This window comes from Scyliorhinus canicula, chromosome 2 (assembly GCF_902713615.1).
Source record: "Scyliorhinus canicula chromosome 2, sScyCan1.1, whole genome shotgun sequence".
Taxonomy (NCBI): Eukaryota; Metazoa; Chordata; class Chondrichthyes; order Carcharhiniformes; family Scyliorhinidae; genus Scyliorhinus; species Scyliorhinus canicula.
In genome coordinates this window covers 272,687,988-272,708,647 of record NC_052147.1, presented here as the reverse complement: position 1 = coordinate 272,708,647, position 20,660 = coordinate 272,687,988, and the positions used below count along the sequence as shown (strand labels likewise).

The window sequence follows — 20,660 nt, the reverse complement described above, 5'->3', positions numbered from 1 at the left end:
CCTCCACCCTATCCCCATAACCCAGTAACCCCACCCAACACTAAGGGCAATTTTGGACACTAAGGGCAATTTATCATGGCTAATCCACCTAACCTGCACATCTTTGGACTGTGGGAGGAAACCGGAGCACCCGGAGGAAACCCACGCACACACGGGGAGGACGTGCAGACTCCGCACAGACAGTGACCCAAGCCGGAATCGAACCTGGGACCCTGGAGCTGTGAAGCAATTGTGCTATCCACAATACAATGCAATGTGTTATTTACTTTGAAGTGGAGATAGGTGCGGCGACTGCTTGAGGATGCCATGAATAACCAGGACATGAGTCGCCAGTTATCCCAGCTCTGTTGGCAGTGCTGAGTACACTTGCAGAACAATTAAGGAACACTCTCTTCCCCCTCGAGCAGCCTACGGAGATTTTTAACCTGGGCCTGGAAATCATTGGACGTATCCAAAACAACACAGCTCTCCTTGAGCACCGCTCTGGAGTGTCAAAGGAAGTCCTGTTGCCCCATGAGGTGAAGCCGATTAGCTGAGGTACCTTGACTTTCTTATGGATGCAAGCTTCACCAGAATGCTTCCAGGCAGAAGGGATCGCAGTTACATCATTGGGTCGGAGAAGCTGCGGTCGTTCCCCTTGTAGCAAAGGAGATTAAGGCGACATTTGATAGAGGTGTACAAAATTATGCCATGTTTAGATAAGGTAGGCAAAAAAATGGTCTTTCCATTAGCTAATGGAACAGGGACTAGGGGACACTGATTTAAGGTTTTGGGTGACAGTTTAAAGGGCACGTGAGGAAGAATCTACTTACACGGTGAGTGGTGACGTCCTGGAATTTGCTTCAGATGAGGGTAGTGGATGTGGGAGATGATGAATGATTTCAAAACGAAGTTGGATGGTCACTTGTGGTGGAATACAATTCCAGATGGGAAAATCGAGATGGGAAATAGAGCTTGTCGGATTGCTGGACAGAATATTAGCACAGACTTGATGGGCCGAATGGCTTCTTTCTGCGCTGCATTGACTCTGTAAGGGCATAAGGGCATAATGTGGGCCGATACTACCAACTAATGCATAATCAATAAACCTCTGGTGTATTGAAGGTGTAACGTTTGCCTTGAGGAAAATATTTCCCTCAGATTCAGCTCGCTCATTTGCATATCGGTGAATGCAATGTCTCCCCTGAGCCAGATAAATTGGACAGCATTTTAAAATGTAATTTAGTTTCTAATCAGACTATCTAGTCCACTCAGTTTTAAATAACAGCTTTGAAACATGTGCAAAACTATTTTCTATGTTAGATGGTGGTGCACGATCAGTTAAATTGCTAATCCTTCTGCGATCAATCGCTAATGAGTATGATTGGCCACCTTAGATACTCTGTCACTGTTCATGGGTTCTGGAATCCTTGCGTGGCTGATGAGCACGAACCTAGAGCTGCCTCTCCGACTACACACTTGGCAGGTGTTTCCGGGCGGTGGGATTGGTCCTTGGACTCGGGATCGCTGGTATTCCTTTCTCAGGCTCCTTTTCCGGGCATCCTCTTGCCAATGGATGTTCTTGAAGAATTGTGACCTTTTAATCAAGAGATTCCTCCATGTAGGTTTCTTCAGAGCAAGGGTCACCCAGGCGTTGACGCCTATATTGCATTTCTTGAGGCAAGCTTTTAGCGTGTCTTTGAAGCACTTCCTTTGCCCACTCTTGTTCAGGAACCTTACTTCAGCTGGCCGATGAAGATTTGCTTTGGCATTCGGGACTCTGGCATCCTGAGCATGTGGCCGGCCCAGCAGTGATAGATTTGGATGGTCATGGCCTCAATGCTGGTGCTCTTGGCTCCTCAACAATGTTATTGTTAGTCCGCCTGTCCTCTCAGCTGACGCAGAGACTCCATTTCAGATTGCAATGATGGTACCTCTCCAGGGCCTCAAGATAGGGTCTATATGTAGTTCAAACTTCTAAGCCATATCCATAGAATCCCAACAATGCAGAAGGAGGCCCAAACCTCTGAAAGAGCACTCTAGGTAGACCCACTCCCTGCCCAATCCCCGTAATCCCACCCATTGATCATGGCCAATCAACCTCACCTGCACATCTTTGGACTGTGAGAGGAAACCAGAGCACCCGGAGGAAACCCACACAGACACGGGGAGAATGTGGTCACTCCACACAGACAGTCACCTGAGGCCGGAATCGAACCCAGGTCCCTGGTGCCCTGAGGCAGCGATGTTCACCACTATAGAAGAGTTGGGAGGACGACTGCCTTGTACACGAGGATCAATATGGTGTTAAACACCTTTTGAAATGTACCTCTAAATGTCCTTATGACCAAAAACTCCAGCTTAACTTTTGAAGGCTTGAAGGTCGGCTAACAGACACAATTAGCAGAAACTCCCAATTGTGGATAGAAAAGATCCCGTCGGGCAGGATTATCTGGCTCTTTCCGTGAGTGGGATCTTCCAGTCTCGCCAATGGTGACTCCCCCACAGCAGGTTCCATGGCGGGGGAATGGGTGAGCCACACAAAACACTGTGGACACCAGTGGGAATGATGATCCCACCAGCAGCCAATAGCGTGTTGCCTCCGCCACTGGAAAGCATGTCGTGGTGGGGGGGCCACAAAACCCCATTCGTAATGTCATTCCAAAGAAGAGCTCAGTGTCCGGGCCAATATTTATCCCTCAAATAACATCATGCCGTCATTATCATATTCCTGTTTGTGGAAACGTCCTGCGTTAATAATAACCTCCATTAGTGTCACAGGTAGGCTTACATTAAGACTGCAATGAAGTTAGTGTAAAGCCCCTAGTCGCCACTCTCCGGTGCCTGTTCAGGTACACAGTGGGAGAATTCAGAATGTCCAATTAACCTAACAGCACTTCTTTCGGGACTAGTGGGAGGAAACCGGAGCACCCGGGGGAAACCCACACAGACACAGGGAGAACGTGCAGACTCCGCACAGACAGTGACCCAAGCCGGAAATCGAAACCCGGGTCCCTGGCGCGGTGAAGCAACAGTGCTAAGCACTGTGCCACCGTGCAAATCTGCGTCCAAAATTATTTCATTGGCTGTGAAACACTTTGTAACATCTTGAAGTCAGAAACGGTGCTGTATAAATGCAAGACCCTTCTTTCAGTCAGCCAAGAAACTTGCAACTCCAGTGCCTCTGTTTGACAAAGCGACTAAAGAAAGTGTTTTACTTTGCAGTCATGCTGTAGTCACTGATCTCTTAACAACTGTAGCATCAGTTTGTAGTCAGCAGAATTAATAGTCTCCCGCTGTGATTTGGGCTCTCTCATCACACAGAGAGCACCTGCTTTACTTCGAGCTGTTAGGTTTCAAATATTCTCCGAGGACAGACAGAATGGCCACAGTAAACTGTGGCTCAGTTTATAGAATCTCTGCAGATTCGACTTTGGATGGTATGGAGTAGCAAACCTAAACAGTTTGATCCAACAAGGCAGAAATGAAAACAGAAAACACTGAAAACACACAGTAGGCCAGGCTGCGTCTGTGGACAGCGAAGTAGATTTAATGGGCTGGATTTTCATGGCGTCAGGAAGATTCCATGAGGGTGAAAAAAATGGCGGTCCAGACCTGCATCCGGACGTCCCGCTCCCATTTTCGGCCTTTCCGATTACCATAGCTGTATGGAAAGGGGCACAGGTTCAGATTCCCCCAAATGACTGAAAGGCCGTCTAGGTGAAGGCCTCAAAATTCGTGGGATATGGTTGGACCTCTGTGCTAACCTGGAGGCTGATCTCGCACCTAGAACATCTAGGGTGGGATACTCCGACCCCCACCGGAGAAAGTCCGGGGGGGGGGGGGGGGGTGCGGCTTGAATCCCGCCCCTGGCGGCTGCCCTCCGGTGGCGGGAATTTGGCGGGTGCGGGAATTGCACCGCGCCGGTCGGTGTCCACTGGCAGTGGCCCCCCTCGGCGAATCTCCGGCTTGCAATGGGCCGAGTGGCCGCCCAATTTAGGCCGATCCCACCGGCGTAAATTACAACAGGTACGGGACCTGGCTGCGAGGGCGGCCTCCGGGGTCCTCAGGGGGCGCGGGGGAATCTGGCCCCAGGGGGTGCCCCCACAGTGGCCTGGCACATGATCGGGGCTCACTGATCCGCGGGCGGGCCTGTGCCGTGGGGGGATTCTATTCCTCCGCGTCGGCCGGTATAACACTCCGCGATGGCCGACGCGGAGAGGAATCCCCCCCTGCGCATGCGCTGGGATGATGCCAGCACACGCTGACGTTCCCGCGCATGCGCCGGCTGGCGGAGGCCCTTCGGTGCCGGTTGGCGTGGCACCAAGCCCCTTCCGCACTGGCCAGCGCGGCGCAAACCACTCCAGCGCTGGCCTAGTCCCTGAAGGTGCAGAGGACTCCGCACCTTTGGGGCGGCTCAACGCCGGAGTGGTTAACGCCACTCCTTCATGCCGGAGTTGCCTGCCCCACCGATTCACGCAGAATATTGCCCCTGGTACCAAACCCTTCTAATTGCAGTCAAAGTTATCATGGCCTTCAACTTTTATTGAGCCAGATCCTTCCAGGTCTCTGCTGCAAGATCTCTGTGGAATCGCGTGAATAGCTACCCAGCAGTGCAGAACAACAGTCAACAATTCCTCTGAGCCAGATTTAGCAAATACATTAATTCCCTGCAGATGGGGAGTCATAAAACCAAAGAGCTCTCAAAGATATTGGTGGCTGCAGCAATATGGTACAGCAAAGGGACACATGCAGGATCCAGAGCCCAGCGATGAAGGCCACGCATCAGGCAAAGAACTAGAGGAAGAGAAAGCCATTTACTTCTGATGAAGATACAGTTGAGGAGGAGGTGACAATGGCGTAAATGCTGAGAGTTGCACCTGGACATCAAGGTCAGGCTCAGTACATAATCACCGGGGGGGAACCTAATACAGAGGGGGTTCTCCTTAGCAGCATTGGGGTTCTATGTGCACCTACAGCAGTAAATAGCTGGCTAGCCGTTATGACGCAAGTGTCCTTGAGATCCTAGGCAGCTTGTATCATCCAAGATAAACCCAATCCCCAACAAGAGAGAAAGTCAGCAAGGTTCCTTCAGTTTCCAAAAGAGAAAATGCTGGAAAATCTCAGCAGTTCTGACAGCATCTGAAAGGAGACAAAAGAGCGAACGTTTTGAGTTCAGATGACCCTTTGTCAAAGGGTTTCAGATTCCAGCATCCGCAGTAATTTGCTTTTATTCCTTCAGTTTCTCTGGCATCACAATGGCAGCATTCTGGTCCACCGGTATTAAAGATATTGAGCTTGAGATGCCCTGTGAAAGGGGGGACTGCAAGTGTATGTTGGAGGCTGTCAAAAACGCAGAATGCTGCCCCTGGTACCAAACCCTTCTAATTGCAGTCAAAGTTATCATGGCCTTCAACTTCTATTGAGCCAGATCCTTCCAGGTCTCTGCTGCATGATCTTTGTGTCATCGCGCGAGTAGCTAGCCAGCAGTGCAGAACAACAGTCAACAATTCCTCTGAGCCAGATTTAGTAAATACATTAATTTCCCTGCAGATGGGGAGTCATAAAACCAAAGAGCTCTCAAAGATATTGGTGGCTGCAGCAATATGGTACAGCAAAGGGACACATGCAGGATCCAGAGCCCAGCGATGAAGGCCACGCATCAGGCAAAGCCTGGTCCTTATGTCAAGAGTGCAGCTGTGCAATGAGAGGTGAGACTTAGAACTTGCAGATATGAGGCTGGAGCAACTCAAATGCTGCAACTCCAAAACACTGCCCGTATGATGGGCAAACCATTCCCTACTTATAGTTTAACCCAGCACTACTGTGAGACATTTGCTAGCTTTGAAAGCAGACCAAGACAGGCCAGCAGCACGGTACAATTCCCGTACCAGCCTCCCCGAACAGGTGCCGGAATGTGGCGACTAGGGGCTTTTCACAGTAACTTCATTTGAAGCCTCCTTGTGACAATAAGCAATTTTCATTTAATTTCATTTTTTCATTGTGACATTATATAAATGTACAGCATGTGAAGAGTTAATGTTATTTTAAAACTAACCACTGGAGGGGGCTAAGGGACAGTATCCGGTTTCACTCATGATCGCAATACTCCGCACCCTCCAAATCGGCGTTAATGCGATGCACACGCAGTTGCAACCGTGTTTGCATATTATTATCGGGCCCACCCGCAATGCTCCACGTCCGATGGACCAAGTTCTTGATGGCACGGTCCACATGTGGACTTAACAGTCGTGAGCCTGGTGTGGCAGCTGCAGAGAGAGATGGCGTACGGACAGTGTCCAGCACTGCCACACTTCGCCGACAGTCATGCTGCTGGCCTGGGGGGCTTCTACCAGGAATGGAGGGGGGAGGTGGGGGGGAAGTAATGGGGGGTGGCCAGGCGGTGGGCTGTGGGGTTGGGGTGGACGGGTACATGGTCCAGCACAACCGGTCCATTTTTTCGGGCTTTATCAGTGCGTGTGTGGGGGGTGTAAGCGTACCTGCAGCTTATCAACCCTGCGCGTGTACATCATGGACCCGGCGATTTCCCCGTCATTTTTCCGTGGGTGTTTCACGCAGTGTCGGTGCAAGCCCCTCGCCGGTAGCAGAATTGTTGTGGGTGTGGAGCCAATTCTTCCGTCATGGAACTCCACGGATCCTCCGTTGGCAGGAAAAGAGAATCCAGCCGACTGAGTTCTTTATAGTTTTTCCACTTCCATACCAGCCTTTCTGTATATTTCACAGTCAACTCTTTAAAAAAACAGTGCTGCCACCATGTTAAGTTCTTCCATTCGACATAAAGGCCTACAATATCTCTCGTTATCTAAGGTTCCTGAAATTTGCTGTATTTATCCTTCTGCCTCACAGGAACATCCTGAATTCCTTTCAACTGACACTTGAAAGCCTCCCACATGTCAGATTTGATTTACCCTCAAACATCCGCCCCCCAATCTAGGTTCTTCAGTTCCCGCCTAATACTGTTATAATTAGCCTTCCCCCAATTTAGCACATTCACCCTAGGACCACTCTTATCCTTGTCCACCAGCACTTTAAAACTTACTGAATTGTGGTCACTGTTTCTAAAATGCTGCCCTCCTGAAATTTCTACCACCTGGCTGGGCTCATTCCCCAATACCAGGTCCAGTACAGCCCCTTCCCGAGTTGGACTGTCTACGTATTGTTTTAAGAAGCCCTCCTGGATGCTCCTTACAAACTCTGCCCCGTCTAAGCCCCTAGCACTAAGTGAGTCCCAGTCAATATTGGGGAAGTTGAAGTCTCCCATCAGAACAACCCTGTTGTTTTTACTCTTTTCAAAAATCTGTCTACCTATCTTCTCCTCTATCTCCCACTGGCTGTTGGCCCCAACATTGTGACTGCACCCTTCTTATTCCTGATCTCTACCCATATAGCCTCGCTGCCCTCTGAGGTGTCCTCCCGCAGTACAGCTGTGATATTCTCCCTAATCAGTAGCGCAACTCCGCCACCCCTTTTACTTCCCCCTCTATCCTGCCTGAAACATCTAAATCCTGGAACATTTAGCTGCCAATCCTGTCCTTCCCTCAACCAGGTCTCTGTAATGGCAACAACATCATAGTTCCAAATACTAATCCAAGCTCTAAGTTCATCTGCCTTACCCGTAATACTTCTTACATTAAAACATATGCACTTCAGGCCACCAGACCCGCTGTTTTCAGCAACATCTCCCTGTCTGCTCTGCCTCAGAGCCATGCTGGCCCTATTCTCTAGTTCTCCCTCGATGCTTCCACCTCCCGACCTATTGCTCCGGTGCCCACCCCCCTGCCATACTAGTTTAAACCCTCCCATGTGACAGTAGCAAACCTCGCGGCCAGGATATTTATGCCTCTCCAGTTTAGATGCAACCCGTCCTTCTTATACAGGTCACACCTGCCCCGGAAGAGCTCCCAGTGGTCCAGATAACGGAAACCCTCCCTCCTACACCAGCTGTTTATCCACATGTTTAGCTGCTCTATCTTACTATTTCTAGCCTCACTGGCATGCGGCACAGGGAGTAATCCCGAGATTACCACCCTAGAGGTCCTGTCTTTTAACTTTCTGCCTAGCTCCCTGAACTCCTGCTGTAGGACCTCATGCCCCTTCCTGCCTGTGTCATTAGTACTAATATGTACAACGACCTCTGCCTGTTTGCCCTCCCCCGACAGGATACCCACTACTCGTTCGGAGATATCCTGGACCCTGGCACCAGGGAGGCAACATACCATCCTGGAGTCTCTTTCACTTCCACATGAGCGCCTATCTGTGCCCCTGGTGATAGAGTCCCCTGTGACTATTGCGCTTCTGCGCTTTGACCCTCCCTGCTGAACATCAGAGCCAGCCGTGGTGCCACTGCTCTGGCTGCTGCTGTTTTCCCTGATAGGCTATCCCCCCGCAGTATCCAAAGAGGTATACCTGTTCAAGAGGGGGACAACCACAGGGGAGTCCTGCACTGACTGCCAGCCCTTTCTGGTGTTCACCCATTTCTCTGCCTGCACCTTGGGTGTGACCACATTTATATAACTGCTATCTATGATGCTTTCCGCCACCTTGATGCTCCTAATTGCATCCAACTGCTGCTCCAACCGAACCATGCTGTCTGTGAGGAGCTCTAGTTGGTGCACTTTCTGCAGATGAAGCTACCCGGGATGCTGGAAGCCTCCCGGACCTGCCACATCTCACAGTCAGAGCACTGCACCCCTCTAATTGACATTGCGTCAATTAATTAGTAAATTAAATTAAAAAGTTTTTTTTAAAGTTACTGTTAACTATATGTTTCCTCGCACTAGATTTCTACTATAAATGTGAAAGCTAAATACAGTACGCTCCGATCTCTGGCTTAGATACCCCTCTAAATTATAATTAAGTAATAAGTAATTATGTTTAATTAGTTTAACAATGCTTAATTTTTAAATTTAGTGTAACTTCCCAACCAGCCAATCAGGTCACAGCTTTACTGTGACATCATATCAGTTCTTCCCCCACCCCCCACCCATAGAACAGTACAGCACAGAACAGGCCCTTCGGCCCTCGATGTCGTGCCGAGCAATGATCACCCCACTCAAACCCACTTATCCACCCTATACCCGTAACCCAACAACCCCCCCTTTAACCTTACTTTTTAGGATACTATGGGCAATTTAGTATGGCCAATCCACCTAACCCGCACATCTTTGGACTGTGGGAGGAAACCGGAGCACCCGGAGGAAACCCACGCACACACGGGGAGGACGTGCAGACTCCACACAGACAGTGACCCAGCTGGGAATCGAACCTGGGACCCTGGAGCTGTGAAGCATTTATGCTAACCACCATGCTACCGTGCTGCCCCTTCAGTATACTCTGACAAAGGAAGGTTCAGACTTGGAGATAGGTTTAACACATTTATTGAACAGTTAACAATTCTCCTACTTGAGTTTGACTCCACTGCTAATCTTACTATAGTAACTCAATCTAACTAACCAGTCTGCTCTAATCCATACGGTGGGTGTGATGCTTCCTGATCTGCCCCTTTGTCTCTGAGTGTCGCCTATGGAAAGAGGAAGAGTATGTGTGCCCTGTCCGTTTATATGGGTAGCCCCCTTGTGGTAGTGTCACCTCTGGGTGTGACTTGACTGCCCATTGGTCGTGTCCTATCTTACTGACCTATTGTGTCTGTGTGTCATGATGTCTCTGGTGCTCCCTCTAGTGTTTATTTAATCCCAGTGTATTTACATTAACCCGTTGTGTATTTACATTGCCCTCGTGTATCTACATTAACCCCTTGTGTATTTACAGTGATGCATATCACCACACCATTTAAGTTCAACCAATGGGAAATTACAGTTACTTCATGAACAAAATTGTATTGAAAATGAACAACAAAAAGCAAAGAAAATTACAGCTCAGGAACAGCCTGTGCCATTCCAGATCCTTTATCTAAACCTGTCGCCCATTTTCAAGGATCTATTTCCATCTGTTCCCCGCCCGTTCATATATCTGTCCAGATTCATCTTAAATGATGCTATCATGCCCGCCTCTACCACCTCCGTTGGCAAAGTGTTCCAGGCACCCACCACCCTCTGCGTAAAAAACTTCCTATGCACATCTCCCTTAAACTTTCCCCTTCTCACCTTGAAATCAGGACCCCTTGTAATTGACACCCCCGCTCTTGGGCAAAGCTTGTTGCCATCCACCCTGTCCATACCTCTCATAATTTTGTAGACCTCAATCAGGTCCCCCCTCAACCTCCGTCTTTCCAACAATCCTAATCTACTCAACCTTTCTTCATAGCTATCGCCCTCCATACCAGGCAACATCCTGGTGAACCTCCTCTGCACCCTCTCCAAAGCATCCACATCCTTCTGGTAATGTGGCGACCAGAACTGCCCGCAGTATTCCAAATGTGGCCTAACCAAAGTCATATACAACTGTAACATGACCTGCCGACTCTTGTACTCAATACCCCGTCCGATGAAGGCAAGCATGCTGTATGCCTTCTTGACCACTCTATCGACCTGCGTTGCCACCTTCAGGGTATAATGGACCCTGATCTCCCAGATCTCTCTGTACATCAATTTTCCCCGGACTCTTCCATTGGCCGTATAGTCCGCTCTTGAATTAGATCTTCCAAAATGCATCACCTCGCATTTGCCTGGATTGAACTCCATCTGCCATTTCTCTGCCCAACTCTCCAATCTATCTATATTTTGCTGTATTCTCTGACAGTCCTCCTCGCTATCTGCAACTCCACCAATCTTAGTATCATCTGCAAACTTGCTAATTAGACCACCTATACCTTCCTCCAGATCATTTACGTATTTCACAAACAACAGTGGTCCGAGCACAGATCCCTGTGGAATACCACGAGTCACCTTTCTCCATTTTGAGTCCATTATGAGTCTTGTAACAGTGATCATGAAGCTATCATCAGTTGTCATAAGAACCCATCTAATTCACTCGTGTCCTTTAGGAACTCCTTGGTTTCACAGGGAGTTAGTGGCTATTCGGGTGGGAAAATGATGTTGAAGTCTAAAGATCAGGCAAGATTATATTGAATGGCAGAACAGAATCGATGGTCCAATCCTGCTTGTGTTCTTCTGGAAGGAAATTTGTTGTCCTTACCTGGTCTGGCCTACAAATTACCCCAGGCCAACAGCAATGTGGTTGACTCTTAACTGCAAGACACTCAGTTATGGCAATTAAGGCTGGTCAACAAACGCTGTCCTTACGTCCTTTGCAGTGATGCCCATGTTTCATGAAATGATTTTCATACATCATCCCCCTGCCGCCACACATTCCCCTGCCTTCCCCAGCTGCCAATTATCTAATTTAGAATTGTAGAAAGGTTACAGCACAGAAGGAGGCCATGCGGCCCATCTTGTCCGTGCCAGCCCAGTGACACCCAGGTGCCCTTTCTAATCCCACCTTCCTGCACCCGGTGCATAGCCCTGTAGCTCAGAGCACTTATGGTGCAAATCCACGTATTTTTTAAAACAGTTTAGGGTCTCTGCCTCCACCACCAATTGGGCAGCGAATTCCAGACTCCCACTAACCTTTGCGTAAAACGTTTTTTTCTCATGTCCCCTCGACACCTTCTGCCACTTATCTTGAATCTGTATGCCCTGATTGTAGAATTCTCCACCAAGGGAAACAATTCTATCCTGTCCACCCTAAATCGTGTCCTGATAATTTTGTACACCTCAATTAAGTCACCCCTCAGTTTTCTTTGGTCCAAAGAAAATAACCCCAACCTCTCCAATCTCTCCTCGTATCCACACTTTTCTAGCCCTGGCAACATTCTTTTAAACCTCCTCTGCACTCTCTCCAGAGCAATAACGTTCTTCCTGTAATTTGGTGACCAGAACGGCACACAATACTCCAGTCATGGCCTTACCAGTGTTTTATACAATTTGGGGCTGGAGGTCCAGCTCCGAGTCAATTAGCGGTCCCAAGGCAATCAATTTGCCTCAGGCATATCAAGCCTCACGGAGGCAGGGGGCAGTGTCACTGTCTCTGCATAAAATCCAGCTGAGTAAAGGGAAGGACTGTGTTTTCGAGACAGTTTGATGTACATTGATTTTAATACAGTGAGGATACAGGAGACAGACGAGCAAATGTTAACGCACGCATGGCCTTATAAATCCCTTGGATCAGGGGAAATTAATAAAATACCAAACTACTGACAGGCAGGTTTCATTAATTTGTCTTCCCTTAATCAGACATTGGCATCCTTCCAAAAATATGCCAGCTCATTCTTCCAAATCATCCTTTGCATTCTGGCTGTGTGTCTGTCACAATTGATGTATCACCTGAATGATTTAAGAATTAATTTCTAAATTGTCACAAAACAGAAATGGATTTCCTCCCACCCTCATTTAAATTCATTGCTTAAACATGGGCCGATGTGAACCTTTGTGTGCACTGGGCCATGGATCAATAAAAGTATGTTCATTCAAATGTTATTTTTTTCAATTTATAAAACAACGTTTTGGGCCCACAGTTCCAGCTGATGCATTGTCAGGATTCATATTTTGGAATGTTCCCAGAATGAGGGTGGTGGGGCTATATTTAGTGTCCATATCTAGCTTCCCTGAGGACATGAAGAATCAAGCATATTGTGCAGGATTAGAACCAAACATAAATCAGCCTGGGAGAGCTTTTTGAGAATCAAGGAGCTTCCAGTCATTTTTTGCAGTCGGCCAAAATTGTCTGATTTAAGTCTTCACTCCTCACCACAACAGCTTTAATTATATAGTTCCTTGAATTAAATGAAATTTTGCTTGGTGATACAGAACTTAAATATTGCTGAAAGAGTGACATGTTGCTGAAGCTTTTCAACTTGCACTCATCAGGACAAACAATGCCAAATTTCAAACAATCACAACAATTTATACAACATGAGGGAAGAATGCGTTTTTCATGCTGAACATAGCAATTAAGGGAGTGCATTCTTAAATAATCCCAATTAGTGGCTGTGTCCCCCTCTAGGAACATATTGAAGACCAAGATGAAATGAATGAAAATCGCTTATTGTCACAAGTAGGCTTGAATGAAGTTACTGTGAAAAGCCCCGAGTCGCCACATTCCGGCGCCTGTCCGGGGAGGCTGGTACGGGAATCGAACCGTGCTGCTGGTCTGCTTTAAAAGCCAACGATTTAGCTGAGTGAGCTAAACCAGCCCCTATACTCCCAACCCCTGTTTCCCAGCCCCAAAGGGAAAATCTAGCTATTGATGTCTGCCTCCACCAGTTAGCCAAGTTAAGGAAATAATTTTTAAAGGCATTCATTTTCTAAACCCGACAATCTATCATACCACATAAGACACATTGGAGATTTCACTCCACATGCTTTCGGAGTGAACATGCTTATGCGACACAGCCTACTCCTCTAAAAGTAATCTTTGTTATTGTGAAACCAGAGGTTTAGTTCACACACAGCCTTTGCACTATCTGACTGGAGATTACTCGGCGCTTATCCCACAGTGCTAACATTCCTCACCTTGATGAAGACAAATTCTGTTATCAAGATGTATTTTTATTAATGAAGCTATTTGCAGCTTTGTCACTTTGTTTCGGCCATCTTAAAAATTGTAATGTCAGTGGGCCCAGTATCCACGGCCCTTGCCATTAAATACAGGATGTGGAGATGCCGGCGTTGGACTGGGGTGGGCACAGTAAGAAGTCTTACAACACCAGGTTAAAGTCTAACAGGTTTGTTTGGAATCACTAGCTTTCTGAGCACAGCTCATCTGATTAAATACAGGTGCCATGAAGCAGAACGCATCCCAAAGTATATCTTGGCATCACTAGTTTTGTGACAATGTGGTGAATGTTGGGAATTTTGGATACATTATATTATATTAAAAGTATTTGGTTGGGTAAGGGTTAACAGCTGGGTTTGTGTGTGTATGACTGCTGCACTAGTGTTTTCAGAAATCCTGGTTTGCAAGAGAGGTTGGCTTTTTGAAATCCAGAGGTGCAATTAAAGCATTGTAAAAGTTTGGGCTATGGGATTTTTGTTTATATTATTAAGAGGGTTCCCTATGGAGTAGTTAAATAGATACATTGTGTTCAGTTGGAAAGATGATGTAACTAATGGGGGGAGCTAGAGCAGCAGGCATTTTTCAGAAAAGCGGGCAGTTGTGAATTCAAACAGTGAAGACTGTTTCTGAAGACTTCAGCTAGAGATCCTGCATTGTTCTGACAAGGTCAGGTCTCTTTGTTTAAAACAATGCCAAAACATTTCTCTTTCTCAAAGTGGAGTATTCAGACAGCTCTGATCAGCAAGTATTCATGGGTGCTAACTGTATTTAAAAGTGGATTGAGATATGAGATGATTCTGTTGTTTGAGTGGGAATAAAGATAGCAGTTAAGGGTTATTGCGTCACTATATTGATTACCATTGTTTGAGGGGTAATTGTAAGCTGTTTTCTTGTATGATGTTAAAGATATTTTACTTAATATTGTGTTAGTAATAAAGTTTGTTTTACAATGCCATATCCCTATTTTTGTGTGAAATCACTCCTGGAGCGAGGTGCCCTGTCCTCACAGTCTTACAAAATTAAAATAAAGATATTGAGGTTTCTGTCCAGCATCTTGGCCACTGTTGGGGTCTGGACCAGGGTCATATTAACAAGAAGGAACCTTCTGCAAGCCCAAGATGTGACAGGGTGGGGTGAGGCACCCTGGGCGGTGAGCCAAGGTTCTGATGATGATTCATTGAAAACTGTCTTGACTAGTTCCAGAACTAGGGGACACTGTTTGAAAATATGGGGCTGCCATTTTAGGACAGACATAGGAGTTTTTGTTTTCTCTCAGATGTGCAACTTGAGGCTGGGTCATTGGGGTCGATAGATTCTTGTTAGATAACAAGGGGTAGCACGGTACCACAGTGGTTAGCACAGTTGCTTCACTGTGTCAGGGTCCCAGGTTCAATTCCCCGCTGGGTCACTGTCTGTGTAGAGTCTGCATGTCCTCACCGTGTCTGCGTGGGTTTCCTCCGGGTGCTCCGGTTTCCTCCCACAGTCCAAAGATGTGCAGGTCAGGTGGATTAGCCATGCTAAATTGCCCTTAGTGTCCAAAAAAAGTCAGGTGGGGTGACTGGGTTACAGGGATAGGGTGGAGGCGTGAGCTTAAGTGGGGTGCTCTTTCCAAGGGCCGGTGCAGACTCAATAGGCCGAATGGCCTCCTTCTTCACTGTAAATTCTTTGATTCTATAAGGGACTCAAAAGTTATTGAGGCTTGATGGGAATGTGGAATTCAAAACACAAACAAATCAGCCACGATCTTATTGAATGGCAGATGGGCTAGAGGGGCCCAGAGGACTACTCTGATCCTTCTTTCTGTGTCCATATAAACATTCATCATTCAAACCCAAAAGTTATAATGATAAGCGGTAAGTGGAGTCATCCTTAAAAAGCTGTTCATTCCCCAATTTTATTTGATTAACATTTCCAATCAACTTAATGAAGAACATGTTTGTCTGGTCTGAGAATGGATCAGTGATGAGTTGGCCGACAGATGTGACCGTCTTCAAGGCTGTTAGCTCCACTAGTCACAGCAAGTATTATGGATGGACTTTGACACGAGTTTGGCATGGTTTGCTGCTCTATTTGCCGTGTGGCCATAGGGTTTTCATTTTGCGTGTTCTTGTTAGAAATTTTGTACTGGCTCTTTCAGCAAGCTTGGTGTTATTTCCCTATAGGTTCTTATCTTTTTAATTAAAACCAATCAACTCTTGTTTTAGGGAGCCTCCAGATCAGATACAAGCTGCAAAACGATAAAGAAACTGATGTCTTTAGCATCGATGGCACAAAGCTGGCAAATGGACAACTCCACAGTGTGAAGATTGATCGAGAAGGGAGAGATGTCTACGTTCAGGTAATGCTCCCACATGTTCAACAAGGAAGATACAAACACAAACACAGAGATGATTTTAGTTAAAATTGAGAAAGCAGTTTTTCTGGCGAAGAATAATGAAATGCACCATGGAAATCAAAAAGAAGACAAATTAGATAATAAATGACGGATGTAGCATTAAAGGGTAGCATAGTGGCGCAGTGGATAGCACTGGCACTGTGGCGTTGAGGACCCGGGTTTGATCCCAGCCGTGGGTCACTGTCCGTCTGGTGTTTGCGCATTCTCCCCATGTCTGCGTGGGCTGCACCCCCACAACCCAAAGAAGCGCAGGTTAGGTGGATTGGCGACTATAACCTGCTCCTTAATTGGCACAAAAAATAACGGGGGACTCTTAATTAAAAGCAAAAATTCGAATTAAGGGAAGGTCGAACGAAATGAGGAATCTCAGGCCAGGTGTTAGATCTGGAGGTAGGTGAGCACTTTGGAAACAGTGACCACAATTCGGTGACCTTTACGTTAGTGGTGGAAAGGGATAAGTATACCCCGCAGGGCAAGAGTTATAACTGGGGGAAGGGCAATTATGATGCCATTAGAAATGACTTAGGATGTGTAGGTTGGAGAAGTAGGCTGCAAGGGTTGGGCACACTGGATATGTGGAGCTTGTTCAAGGAACAGCTATTGCATGTTCTTGATAAGTACATACCAGTCAGGCAGGGAGGAAGGGGTTGAGCGAGGGAACCATGGTTTACCAAAGAAGTGGAATCTCTTGTTAAGAGGAAGAAGGAGGCCTATGTGAAGATGAGGCGTGAAGTTTCAGTTGGGGCGCTTGATAGTTACAAGGAAGCGAGGAAGGATCTAAAGAGAGAGCTAAGACGAGCAAGGAGGGTACATGAGAAGACTTTGGCAGGTAGGATCAAGGAAAACCCAAAAGCTTTCTATAGGTATGTCAGGAATAAAAGAATGACTAGGGTAAGAGTAGGGCCAGTCAAGGACAGTGGTGGGAAGTTGTGTGTGGAGGCTGAGGAGATAAGCGAGATACTAAATGAATACCTTTTGTCAGTATTCACTCAGGAAAAAGATAATGTTGTGGAGGAGAATTCTGAGACCCAGGCTATTAGAATAGATGGCATTGAGGTGCGTAGGGAAGAAGTGTTGGCAATTCTGGACAAGGTGAAAATAGATAAATCCCCGGGGCCTGATGGGATTTATCCTAGGATTCTCTGGGAAGCCAGGGAAGAGACTGCTGAGCCTTTGGCTTTGATTTTTATGTCATCATTGGCTACAGGAATAGTGCCAGAGGACTGGAGGATAGCAAATGTGGTCCCTTTGTTCAAGAAGGGGAGTAGAGATAACCCCGGTAACTATAGGCCGGTGAGCCTCACGTCTGTTGTGGGTAAAGTCTTGGAGAGGATTATAAGAGATACGATTTATAATCATCTAGATAGGAATAATATGATTAGGGATAGTCAGCATGGTTTTGTGAAGGGTAGGTCATGCCTCACAAACCTTATCGAGTTCTTTGAGAAGGTGACTGAACAGGTAGATGAGGGTAGAGCAGTTGATGTGGTGTATATGGATTTCAGTAAAGCGTTTGATAAGGTTCCCCACGGTCGTCTATTGCAGAAAATACGGAGGCTGGGGATTGAGGGTGATTTAGAGATGTGGATCAGAAATTGGCTAGTTGAAAGAAGACAGAGGGTGGTGGTTGATGGCAAATGTTCAGAATGGAGTTCAGTTACGAGTGGCATATCACAAGGATCAGTTCTGGGGCCGTTGCTGTTTGTCATTTTTATAAATGACCTAGAGGAGGGCACAGAAGGTTGGGTGAGTAAATTTGCAGACGACACTAAAGTCGGTGGAGTTGTAGACAGTGTGGAAGGATGTTGCAGGTTACAGAGGGACATAGATAAGCTGCAGAGCTGGGCTGAGAGGTGGCAAATGGAGTTTAATGTAGAGAAGTGTGAGGGGATTCACTTTGGAAAGAATAACAGGAATGCGGAATATTTGGCTAATGGTATAATTCTTAGCAGTGTGGATGAGCAGAGGGATCTCGGTGTCCATGTACATAGATCCCTGAAAGTTGCCACCCAGGTTGATAGGGTTGTGAAGAAGGCCTATGGTGTGTTGGCCTTTATTGGTAGAGGGATTGAGTTCCGGAGCCATGAGGTCATGTTGCAGCTGTACAAAACTCTGGTACGGCCGCATTTGGAGTATTGCGTACAGTTCTGGTCGCCTCATTATAGGAAGGACGTGGAAGCTTTGGAACGGGTGCAGAGGAGATTTATCAGGATGTTGCCTGGTATGGAGGGAAAATCTTATGAGGAAAGGCTGATGGACTTGAGGTTATTTTCGTTAGAGAGAAGAAGGTTAAGAGGTGACCTAATAGAGGCATACAAAATGATCAGAGGGTTAGATAGGGTGGACAATGAGAGCCTTCTCCCGCGGATGGAGGTGGCTAGCACGAGGGGACATAGCCTTAAATTGAGGGGTAATAGATATAGGACAGACGTCAGAGGTAGGTTTTTTACGCAAAGAGTGGTGAGGCTGTGGAATGCCCTACCTGCAACAGTAGTGAACTCGCCAACATTGAGGGCATTTAAAAGTTTATTGGATAAGCATGTGGATGATAATGGCATAGTGTAGGCTAGATGGCCTTTAGTTTTTGACCTCCCATGTCGGTGCAACATCGTGGGCCGAAGGGCCTGTACTGCGCTGTATCGTTCTATGTTCTATATTCTATTTTCTATCTTCTGTGGGATTCTCCGGCGGCGTGCCCCTCCACCTCGCTGGCATCGCACTGACAGCCACGGGTTTCCCGACAGTGTGAGGGTGACCATTGGTCATCTACGGGAACGGAGATTCCTGCTGGCAGGACAGAGAATCCCGCCCCCTGGCATTTTGAGGTCCTTGGAAATAACGGGCGGGGTTCTCTGTCCAACGACACCCAGATCGCTTTCCCCAATAAGACGGAGAATTGGGCATTGGGGCAGATTGGGATTGACGCCAGGTGCCGGCCCAATCGCGATTCTCCCATTCCCTGTTGGCACCGGTTCACGTCTTCAGCAGCCGGAGCGTGTAAATAAATACAAATGGGTCTTAATGACCCATGTGCATCCATTTTGTGAGCCCAATGCCCAATACTCTGGCCTTGCATGATTCTCGGGCCCCCGCGGCCAGGAATCACAGGGCGCGATTCAACATGTAGCCTCTACCAGTTTGGTTCTGGCATGGTGGACCTTGGGCCAAGGGGGCGACAGTTTACTCCTTGGCCCAACGTGTGATCCACCAAACGAGGACCATGCTGATAGAAACCATCCAAGCCCATTCTAGGGCCACTTCGCCCCCAAGAATGCACTTTCTGGCCACGCCTCCTCTACCAGATCCCCCCTATGTCTCCCCCCCCCCCCCCCCCGCAGAGACCCCTGTAACAAGGATACCCCAACATGGATCAAGGCAATAGGGGACCCCCCAGGGACCCCTGTAATAGCGGGATCCCCACAGGGACCCCAGTTCTAGGGATAACCCTACATGGACCCTTGTAATAAGGGGAACCCCCCCAGGGACCCCTGTAATTGCAGGACCCCAACAGGGACCCCTATAATAGAGAGACCCTCTCAGTGACCCCTATATTGGGGGATCCCCAGGGACCTCTGTAAAAGGGAGACCCCCCACAGGGACCCCTGTAATGGGAGACCCCCCAGGGACCTCTGTAAAACGTAGACCCCCCCTATGGACGCCTGTAATAGGGATACAGCCACAGGTACCTCTGTAATAGGGATACAGCCACAGGGACCCCTGTAATCGGGTGGACCCCACAGGGACTCCATGCTTAAAGGAACCCCCCCCCCCCACAGACCCCTCTTCTCAGAACACCCCTCCTCCCCCAGAAAAGAGAGCCCTGCCTGGAAGCTAGAGAGCAGTCCAGACAGGGGCAGTGAGAGGAATTACAGCTGTAGCACTTACCTTGCAGCTCCACATGTCCTTTCTTGGAAGGAGGGAAGCTCTGACCTGTGTCTGGTTCCCTCAGATCCATTAGCTGCAAGCCATTGATAGCTTTCCAGCAGTAGTCTGTGATTGACAGCTTCTACAAACCAGCTGCAGCTTTGATTCATTCATTCCTCTTCACGTTTCAGTGGCTTACGTGGTGAAAGCCCAATGTTTGTGAACATTGACCACATCAAAGAGTGGTGTGTGCAGTGAAATCACACGCTTGTGTGATTGGAATGCACTCAGTGCTTGGAATGCACTTACCTCTCTTTGACGTACTAGGGATAAAGCTGCAACAATTTATCCAACGAATTACACGTCGGTACACCACGAGGTCAACCACATCATGGCCACGCTGCTGGAGACCACAAGTAATCCAAGCTCACTACAACCCATTTACATGCTCCCATTAGCAGACAGCATGGATCTCATTCCCGTTGCCATTGGGTGGGGAGGGGGGGATTGGGAGGAGGGCATCACCTTTCCCTGATGCCCAATTCTCTATCCCATTGAGAAACACATTCCGGATATCCCAGGACAGGGAATCTCGTCCATAGTCACCCGAATGGAGAATCCCACCCAATGAGTTTAAATGTGCCAGCACGGTTAGAGTGCATGGATAAGGAGGGGTATAGTTGTTGTTTGGAACAGAGAGGAGAAATTCATAGAATCAATGATGACAGCAGTCAGTTTGAATGAAGGGTCAAGCAAAGCTGTAACGGGGAGAGAGAGGAGATGAAAGAGAAGCAATCCGTGAAATAAGTGCTGATGTTTGTATTCTATTCAAGAGTATCAAGGAGATTATGAAGGTATCCCCAAGTATCAGAACACTAGTGAAGGATTG

General features: G+C 47.5%; 1 protein-coding gene across 1 annotated transcript in view; it reads left to right on the top strand.

Moving 5' to 3' along the window:
* Positions 1-20,660, top strand: part of LOC119962143 (contactin-associated protein-like 5) — a 1,043,235-nt gene that overhangs the window by 908,277 nt on the left and 114,298 nt on the right. The window contains exon 20 of the mRNA XM_038790068.1: positions 15,717-15,850. Within this exon, the coding sequence (XP_038645996.1) occupies positions 15,717-15,850 (134 nt within the window). The remainder of the gene's footprint in view (positions 1-15,716; positions 15,851-20,660) is intronic.